At 37.2% G+C, this 10,363-nt stretch overlaps 1 protein-coding gene across 6 annotated transcripts in view; it reads left to right on the forward strand.

The window, feature by feature from the left end:
* LIN54 (lin-54 DREAM MuvB core complex component) overlaps window positions 1-10,363 on the forward strand; it is a 66,027-nt gene that overhangs the window by 52,933 nt on the left and 2,731 nt on the right. For all 6 annotated transcript variants that reach the window (XM_038582264.1, XM_038582267.1, XM_038582263.1 and 3 more), the window contains exons 8-12: window positions 526-617; window positions 1,578-1,649; window positions 2,838-2,940; window positions 3,090-3,227; window positions 6,931-7,133. In XM_038582264.1, the coding sequence (XP_038438192.1) occupies window positions 526-617; window positions 1,578-1,649; window positions 2,838-2,940; window positions 3,090-3,227; window positions 6,931-7,133 (608 nt within the window). The remainder of the gene's footprint in view (window positions 1-525; window positions 618-1,577; window positions 1,650-2,837; window positions 2,941-3,089; window positions 3,228-6,930; window positions 7,134-10,363) is intronic.

Here is a 10,363-nt window from a genome sequence, read left to right on the forward strand (position 1 = left end):
TTTAATGAAACGTACTTTGGAGTATGTTTAATGTGGCTACTGATTAGAAAATAAGTGTTCAGTATTTTTATCATCTCTTTTTTTCCTGTGTACAAATCAATGTAAAATAGAAAATTTTGCCCATGTAATTCTCATTTTCTATAAATTGTAATGGGATGAATGATCAGCATAGTACCTATTTTATTTACAGGTAGATACATTGCATTTTTCTAGCCAATATAAGTTAATGTGTGTACTTTTGGAGCATTCATCTAGAATTTCCTAATCCTGATATGCTTACTCCTCTATGAAAAATTTCTTATATTTGTACCATGTAGTGCTTTAAAATGTTCACATTGTTTTCACCTCTAGTATTAGTTTTTGGGTCTTTAGAAGAACTTCATGACACGCTGTGTCTATGAAATTCTCCATACTATTTTTCCTATTTTAGTAGATGAATTTGTGTTTCTTACTGACCATTATTACATCTGAGAGTATTGGGCATTTTTGTAAATATGGTCTAAAATTATCTTTTTTTATATGTAGCTACAGCAGTCTTCATATGTGTCTATAGCAAGCAACTCTAACTTTACTGGAACACCTGGTATCCAGACCCAGGCAAGGCTTCCATTCAACGGGTGAGTATTTTGAAAATATGTAAGTTAAATTGTTAGATCAGATTAAATGCAGCATTAAATAATACATATTTCAAAATACATTTATATGATATTTTTTTCCACAAAGCCATGTGAGCATCCCTCTATAGAACTCGTTATTTTAAGGAAAAGTTACAGGAGCAGTCAATCCCCAAATTTCTTTTATTTAGATTCATCAGTTTTGCCACATATTCTGTCTCTTTCTTCTCTGTCTCATCCTGAATATATTTTTTAAAATGATATTAACTAGTTTTTAAATTGTTATGTTAGGTCCTTGCCTTTTTTTGTTGTTGTTGTTAGTCTGTTTTTAAATCTGTGAATAGCTTCCTTTGCAGTATTGGTTTAGAAGCAATGCTTAGAACCAGTCTTCCTCTCTCCAATTCCAACCCCAGAACCCCTTTTTCCTCACTACCTTTTGTAACTGAATCCCAAAAGTTTTGAGCAGATTTCAGCTTTAGTTCTCTTAGAAGAAAAAATATCTTTTGTGGAATGTTCGTCAGTGATAACTTCCTTTTTAAAAAAATCCCTATCTTGAGGGGCACCTAGGTGGTTCAGCCGGCTGAGCATCTACCTTTGACTCAGGGCATGATCCCTGGGGTCTTGGGATTGAGCACCACATTGGGCTCCCTGCTCACCAGAGAGTCTGCTTCTCCCTCTCCCTCTGCCTGATGCTTCCCTTGCTTGTGCTCTCTCTAGCTCTCTGTCCATAAATAAATAAATAAAATATTGAAAAAAAAATCCCTGCCTTGGCTCTCTTACCCCTCTTTTCATGTTACAACTTGCTTTTGAACTTGATGTGAAGTGAACAACATAGCAAACTTTTATTAGAGATGCATGCATGTGTTAAAGCTTTATTTTAGAAGAAATTTACAGAGACTTTTGTAATTTTTAAGTTATCTTTAATTAATTAAAATGTATATCTTTTTTTTTGTATCTGTATAGCATAATCCCATCAGAGTCTGCTAGTCGACCCAGAAAGCCCTGTAATTGTACAAAATCGCTGTGTTTGAAATTGTAAGTCTTTTTGCTACTTTTTCTTATTTCATATACTTGGAAATGCTTATAAAAGCAAATGCAGTTAACTAAAAAGTCTTAACAGACCAGTTTAATAAAGTCTAAGTAATTTAGATAAACATGCACATGAATGTCTGAACACAATTATGACGGTTTAAAACTACTCTTTCATTCATTCAGAAAGAAGTAATTTTATAGTCTTTATCATAGATGAGTCACTAGAAGAGGGGTTTAGGGACACAACAGCATGAGACAGACCTAGTTCCTGTCTTTAATAATAATAAATTTGATCTTAGCTATGACCTTTATATTTGGTTTCCTAAATCAGGTGGTACTCTGAGGAGCTTTTATTTTTTTTTTTTTTTAAAGATTTTATTTATTTATTCATGACAGTCACAGAGAGAGAGAGAGAGAGAGGCAGAGACACAGGCAGAGGGAGAAGCAGGCTCCATGCACCGGGAGCCCGATGTGGGATTCGATCCCGGGTCTCCAGGATCGAGCCCTGGGCCAAAGGCAGGCGCCAAACCGCAGCGCCACCCAGGGATCCCTCTGAGGAGCTTTTAAAATTGTTGTATGATTAATTTGCTTATTCTAAGCTAAGAGATTTGGCATGAAACCGTTAAGTGAAAAGCATTGGTCAAATAAGGGGTTTAGAATCCCAAGAGGCACGACTGTGGTTCAAGTGAGGCGATTCCACTACAAGAATATAACCCATGTTTTTCCTTTTTATGATTTTGAAATAACTCACTTTAAGATCATATAAAAATCACATTTCTTTTGTGTTGACAATAGCTACTCCTGGAACTAAGTTTCTAAACCAAAATTCTAGGAGCTAGTGACTTTAATTTTGAGTCTGATCACATGGTTGACAGTCAATATATATTAACTCTAGAACTAGGTGGCTCCGAGTACATTCTAAAATGCTTTACTGGGGACTCCTGGGTGGTCCAGGGTGTGATCCTGGGGTCCCCAGATGAGTCCCACATTGGGCTCCCTCCGTGGAGCCCGCTTCTCCCTCTGCCTGTGTCTCTGCCTCTCTCTCTGTCTCTCATGAATAAATAAATAAAATCTTTAAAAAAAATAAAAATAAAATGTTTTACTGCATATATAATGTTTTTAATCAGATAATTTCTCATTTTGTTTAACAATGACTTTTTGATGTGACTTGCACTGATTTTTATATTCCAGATACTGTGATTGCTTTGCAAATGGTGAATTTTGCAACAACTGCAATTGCACTAATTGTTATAATAATTTGGAACATGAAAATGAAAGGCAAAAAGCAATAAAGGTGATTGTTTTTACTTTATTTAACTGACAAAAATTTCCAGTTTCACCTGATTATTGTAGAACTCTGTTGTTTTACAATGTCTATTAATTCCATTTGCAATGTTTAATGTACTGATTGAACTTGAGTTGATATGTGATCTGTTTTGATAGGCATGCCTTGACAGAAATCCAGAAGCTTTTAAGCCTAAGATAGGGAAAGGAAAGGAGGGAGAATCAGATCGACGTCACAGCAAAGGATGTAATTGCAAACGATCAGGATGTCTTAAAAACTACTGTGAATGCTATGAGGTGAGATGCTGGTTGAGGAATAAATCTGTTTTTTGTGAATAACTTTGGGGAGGGTATATTGTAAAACTTTACCTGAAAATTGGGAAATTACTCCACTCTTGTAGTTTGAAAATGTGCACAGTCAGTGCAAGGACACTAGTTTGAGGAAGACCTGGCTTCCTAAGCAGGGCTTCAGAGGAATGACATTTTGGTTTTGTCATTACATAATACTTTGGGTCTCATCGCCTGGTTTATCAGTTCATAACTTCTTGATCATTGTACCTGGAAGTATGGCAATCAGAGGCCCAAGTTTATTCATTTTTAGTAAAAATAACATCAAAGTGGATTGGAAACTGTAGCCATGGTCCTCAACTGAGGGGCAGTACTACCCACTGCCACCTGTGAGCTTTTTGAAAATATATATAGATAGAAAATAGCCTGCTCTCTAGAGAGTAGTCATGAAAGTAAAGATTTATCTTGCCTAAAATACCTATGGTGCCCTCTTGAAGACTGAATTATGTTAAGAAGTTTGCTTTCTGAGCCTGAGGATAGGAAAGGAGACGTATGGAATATTGCTGGCTAAGATTATTGGCCATCATGAAGTGATTGCATCTGTTTTTGCCATTCCACCATTCCACTCAACTGGCTGTTTTTAGTTATTGGTCGAGCATCCTTCCAGGAGAATGTGGTTGAAGCTCTGCTTTGAGAGATATTATTTACTTGTTTGTTTATTTTTAAATGCTATTTAAATCATCCCCTTCTTGCTATAGACAAAGTACTGTATAGTTTGTTTTTATTTTCAAAGCTTAAATATAATAATCTATTCATGCCCAAGATGAACACTATGTTACTCTGTTGCTTCCTTGGTGAAACTCTCTCCTGACAACCTTTTGAGTTGAGTCATTCCTACAATTAGTTGGCTCTTCTCATATATTATCTTTTCAGTCTTTCAAACTTCCTGTGTAGAGGGATACCTTACCTGGGTGGCTCAGCGGTTTAGCACCTGCCTTTGGCCCAGGCTGTGATCCTGGAGTTCTGGGATTGAGTCCCACGTCGGGCTCCTGGCATGGAGCTTGCTTCTCCCTCCTCCTGTATCTCTGCCTCTCTCTCTCTATGTCTATCATAGATAGATAGATAGATAGATAGATAGAAGTCATAGCCTCACAGTTGGTAAAGTTATACCAAGGATAGCACCCTTCCTTGGTAGGGTTTGCTCTGCTTCAGGAGTAGAGTATGTACCTGCCATTTAATGCCCCTTCCCATACAAACTGTGTCACGGTAAAGAAATTGTGTACTGTTTTCTCTGTGTAATGATTTGCAATTCACATACTTTAGAAGTCAGTTACTCCTCTCAAGAAGTGTATTAAGGTAACCTCTTATTAGTCCTAGAGTCAATATGAATGAAAATGGCATGTAATCAAAAGTATTTTGAAAGTCTCTTAAATGTCTTATAGTCCAACAATCAGTTTTTTATTCTGTGTTGGAAAACATAGACTCTTTTGTTTGAACACCTGACGAAATAGGTGGCTTCTGTTCATAAATCTATCATACAAAATTTGTCCTGAATATTCAAAAAATGTAAGTTATAAAACCAAGCTCACAAAAAGAGAGGAAATGGAAATTGATGTAAAGCTGGGTCAGAAAGGTAAAGCAGCCCTTCCATGCATGCAGCATTGAACAGTCAGTACATGCTAGGCAGATGAAATGCAAACATACAAGAACTAATAATTTAGTTGAATCCTAGGATAAATAGAAGTAGAAACGGCAGTGCTGGTTGAGATACATTAGAAGAGAGAAAGCTGCCCTGTTATACTAAAATCCTTGATATTTAAGGCATACACAATGTCCAGTTACTAATTTGTCATTCTAAAAGATCAAGAAATGGAAAAACTTGGAATATACTAAACTGGCAGTGGCTGATTGTCTCTCTGTGAATTGGCTGTGATATTGTCTGACAGTTTGTGTTCAGTTGTTGGGCTTTTGAATTGAATTGGCTTTTTTGGTCCAGTTGGTCTGCATCTGGATAACACATTCATGTTCCTTTCACACACCTTCAGGGCTTGAGTAGAAGAGTGACTGTCCACATTATTTAAATGGTTGTGCCTCTTAACCATTTTTCCTCCCAATTTTTGACCACAAGGGAAGTTGAATTAGCAAAGCTAAATGAATACCCCCCAAAATAAATAAATAATACCCTATCATTTTAATTTCTCCTTCCTGAGTTCCTGTCAGATTATTAATACCTTTTTATGGTTCTTCATATTTAATCCAAAGAACCATTAGTGGTGTATGTCTTTTGCCCCCTTGATGTCAGGGATTTTATCTCTTCATCAATACTTAATAAGTATTGCTTTAGTTAGATTCTCAGACTGGCTCATAGTAATAACCCAATTAACTCAAAATGTATATCCATTTTTTCCCTCGGTAAAGAGAATTTATTTGTGCATTATGAGAAAGGAACAGGGTAAATGTGTTCATCATAATATGATTCGTTTATCTTGCCAGGTGCTGTAGAGAGAAAGGGCAGTTGGTATGTTTCTTTAAATTGACATGAGTTAACTGAAGAAAATGGAGCCAACAAAAAGAGATACTCAAATTTACTAGGTCTGGGAAATGTAAATGAAAGAACAATGAGATCCCACTTTACCTCTTTCCCCCAATCGCATTGCTAAATATTAAAAAGAACTATAATATACAGTTGGAGGGAATGTGGGAAAAGCTTTTATACATTGCTGATGAGATGTGAGGTGTTATAGGCTTTTGGAAAATGTCTGGCCACATCTATTAAAATACATGTACCAGTGAGCCCAGTTCTAGAAATCTAGCTCATAGAAATAAAAGCACAATACACACACACACACACACACACACACACAAATTTTATGTATTATCTGTGTTACTCAAGAACTGGAAACAAAATAAATGAATAAATGCCCAGTAACAGGCAAGTGAATGCCCAAATCAATTATGGCATATCCATACCAGGGACTACTGCCCAGCCATTAAATCGAATGAATCCAGTCTATGCTAGGTGACTGTGGGCAGGGATTGCATGAGGTGTGTGAGAAAAGGAAGACGCAGAAAATGAGCATTTGATTTTGTAAAACAACCTAAATAAAAAGAAAAAGACTAGTGTATTTATTAAGATAGGTATTTGTACATGACTGCTGTGATTTTCCTAAAAATACATGTTTTACATATTTTTACATACAAGGACACACTGGTTTCATATGTACTATTGTTGGGTTTCAGGAATCTGGAGAAGGGGATTCAGAGAGGGCAATTATGGAGATTATCCATAATGGAAATAGCATCTATGAAATTTCCTTTCATGTGATATTGTGCATGTGTTTGCATAAGTAGGAAGTCACCAACATGTCTGAGATGGTTGGATTCTGGATGACCGTTATTTTTAATATGGTATCATTCATATTCTTTATAAAGAATATATGTTATTCATATCAGGAGGAAAACTTTTAGATGGGGGAAAAACTGACACAGAAGGGCTCAGAGACATACACTGTGTAGCCCCTCTCAGACTTAAGAATACCTGACCTCTCCACATGTATAGTTAGCCCATTTAGTGTTTATCAGGAAGAGATGTTTCCATTGTGTCTTACTGTGAGTTGACCAGGTAATTCTGTTATCTATTGATTTGATCACAGAATCTACTTAAATGTTTTTGGGTTTTGATTTGGAAGCTTTTCTTTTGTAAATCTTTTAGGCAAAAATTATGTGTTCCTCAATATGCAAATGTGTTGGCTGTAAGAATTTTGAAGAAAGCCCAGAAAGAAAGACACTGATGCACTTGGCAGATGCAGCTGAAGTAAGGGTACAGCAACAAACAGCAGCGAAAACGAAGTTATCTTCTCAAATTTCAGACTTGCTTACTAGGCCAACACCAGCTTTGAATAGCGGAGGAGGAAAGTAAGTCAATATTTTAATCTCCTTTTGCAGTACAGTATGACTATATATATGTCTCCTTTTTGGACAAAATTGAGTTCATACTTTTGGTTGTAGCAGACTTCTTTTTGCATTTTCTTTCTATCTTTAGTTACTTGGAAAGGAATTTGAAGGTAACAGAAAAACCACTGTCAGATATAGTACACACTTTGAAAATGTACAGTAATGCATTAATTCACTGGGCTTATTAATTTAATTGAATTTCTCCCTACTAAGATGAGGTCATTATGTAATTTGACAAACCCCTAAGAAAACAAATTTTTATATCTGTTCCTGGTAGTATTATTCATAATTTTGCACATTCTTAACTTCTCTTGCCTTTCTTGGGCCCTTGTGGCACTTTGCCCTTCTACTGGAACACCTTTCATACACTTTGTTATTGTAGCCCCTTATTTCACAAGACTACTGAACTCTGAAGGAGGAAAGCCTGAGCGTAAAGTTTGGCTGAGCTGAGTCTAAATGTGCTCTGTAATAGTTTATGAATTTAACAAGCACTCCCTCTCTCTGAGTCTTGGTTTTCTCATCCTTCCCATCAGCCTTATGATGTGGCTATAAGGAATAAAACATCTCTGTCCCAGCGTTTGGCAGGGCCTCATGCTGACGTGGATTTACAGGTTTTGGTAGAGGTTAATTTGAGGAATTATTAAATGCAATGAGCCTTGCAAATGGTATATTATTTAAAATGCTTAAGTTGAAATAGGCTCTAATGCTTATAGAAATGCTTCTTTTTTAAAAAAAATAAAGATTTAGGGACATCTGGGTGGCTTAGTGGTTGAGCATCTGCCTTTGGCTCAGGGCGTGACTCCAGGGTCCTGGGATCAAGTCCCACATTGGGCTCCTTGCAGGGAGTCTGCTTCTCCCTCTGCTTGTGTCTCTGCCTCTCTCTGTGTGTCTCTCATGAATAAATAAATAAAAATTTTTTAAAAAAAGATTTATTTTAGAGAGAGAGAGCATGAGCGGCAAGGGGCAGAGGGAGGAGGAGAGAGAATCCCAAGCAGATTCGGTGCCGAGCACGGAGCCCAGCGTCGGGCTCGAACTCATGACCCTGAGATCACCTGAGCTGAAACGAAGAGTCAGACACATAACCAACTGAGCCACCTAGGCACCCCTAGAAATGCTTCTTTTTTGTAAAATATTTCAGATAGTAATTCTGAAGAATTCTTACAACTGGAATATAATTAGCAAATGGTTATGGACTAGATAAAGTGGAAACGGATAGACACTTCAGTGAAGGTTGTAACAAGGGATCCTTTCTGGTAATCTGTTTTCATTAATCCTTTAAAGATATTGCTACACTAAAATATTTACAGTTAATTTTCAACTTGGGAAAATGTTTACAGTATTATAAAGTGTAAAAGCACAAAATTATTATACTATAATCAAAACTATGTAAAAAACTCTTAAAAATTTATACTGTCATGTTCTTAAACTGTTGTCTGAGTAGCAAAAATTTTAATTTTTTTCCTTCCTTTCACTTTATAATAGTATCTTCCAATTTAAAGTATTTTGTATTTTAAAGATTTCTGTACAACTGTACAGCAGCCCAAATGCTCACTTTCTCTCGCCAAAGCAGGTCCTAATTTCTAACTTCATTTGTCCTACAGTTTCTTTCTGTCAGTGTTGTCGGGTTAGTGGTTACATTAGGCTGCCTGATTTTGATTTTGTCTTTGAAGACTTGAAGTGGTTACACACACACGCACGCGCGTGCAAATTGGCTACATATAGCAAGCCTCAGGATAGATTGCTCTTATTTAATACCTAACAGTTTAGGTCTTTATGAATGAAATTCCATGTATAGAACAGAACTCCCTTTCCCCTTAGTTTTGTCTTGAGTGATAGAACAGTGCAAAATTTTGTCTTTTTTTTTTTTTTTTTTAATGAACAATGTGCTCCAGGACTGTGGGAGAGTGCTTTGTTTTTAGTGTCGTTCAGGAGATACTGCTTACAATTCCCAATTTTACTCATTCAGCAAATATTCATGGAGTGTCTCTGTGTATCAGGCAGTGTTCTAGGGTGTGAAGAAATAAGAGTAAATAAAACAGATTGCACTCTAGAAACTAACATTCATGAATTAGGAGTACTTTGTTAGAGAATTATCCAGTCAACATGTAGAATGAGCATCTTTTAGTTAACCAGATAACCCTGTCCAGGTAATATTACACATTATTTTTTTAAAATTATTTTTCTGGGATCCCTGGGTGGCTCAGCGGTTTGGCGCCTGCCTCTGGCCCAGGGCACGATCCTGGAGTCCGGATCGAGTCCCATGTCAGGCTCCCGGCATGGAGCCTGCTTCTCCCTCTGCCTGTGTCTCTGCCTCTCTCTCTATGTCTATCGTGAATAAATAAATAAAATCTTTAAAAAAATAATAATAAAATAAAAAAATATGGGCAGCCCCTGTGGCGCAGTGGTTTAGCGCCACATGCAGCCCAGGGCGTGATCCTGGAGACCTGGGATCGAGTCCCACATTGGGCTCCCTGCATGGTGCCTGCTTCTCCCTCTGCCTGTGTCTCTGCCTCTCTCTCTAGCTGTGTCTCTATGAATAAATAAAATAATAATAATAAAATAAAATAAAATAAAATAAAATAATAAAATAAAATAAAATAAAATAAATTTTTCTGGGCAGCCCAGGTGGCTCAGCGGTTTAGCGCCACCTTCAGCCCAGGGTGTGATCATGGAGACCCGGGATCGAGTCAGCTCCCTGCATGGAGCCTGCTTCTCCCTCTGCCCGTGTCTCTGCCTCTCTCTCTCTGTGTCTCTCATGAATAAATAAATAAAATCTTTAAAAAAAAAAGTAAAAAATTAATAAAATTATTTTTCTGAACAGTGTTGTGTTGTTTTTTTTTTTTTATTCATGAGAGACAGGCAGAGACACAGGTAGAGGGAGAAGCAGGCTCCATGCAGGAAGCCCGACACGGTACTCGATCCCAGGACTCCAGGATCACACCCTGGACCGAAGGCGGTGCTAAACCGCTGAGCCACCCGGGCTGCCCCTGAACAGTGTTTAAAAAATACGCTCAATCATAAAACCAGGGTCTTTTTAAAGCTCTTCAGGATGTGTTTGTGCTCCCGGCACAAATTGTAATGCTCGGCATGCTGTTGAATCATGAAAACGTCAACAGATTTTCACTTGAAATAATGTCATCCACTTTTGTTGTTCAACACCATCATCATCTTTCTTTCAAAAATCATTTCAG

Source organism: Canis lupus, chromosome 32 (assembly GCF_011100685.1).
Source record: "Canis lupus familiaris isolate Mischka breed German Shepherd chromosome 32, alternate assembly UU_Cfam_GSD_1.0, whole genome shotgun sequence".
NCBI classification, from domain to species: Eukaryota; Metazoa; Chordata; class Mammalia; order Carnivora; family Canidae; genus Canis; species Canis lupus.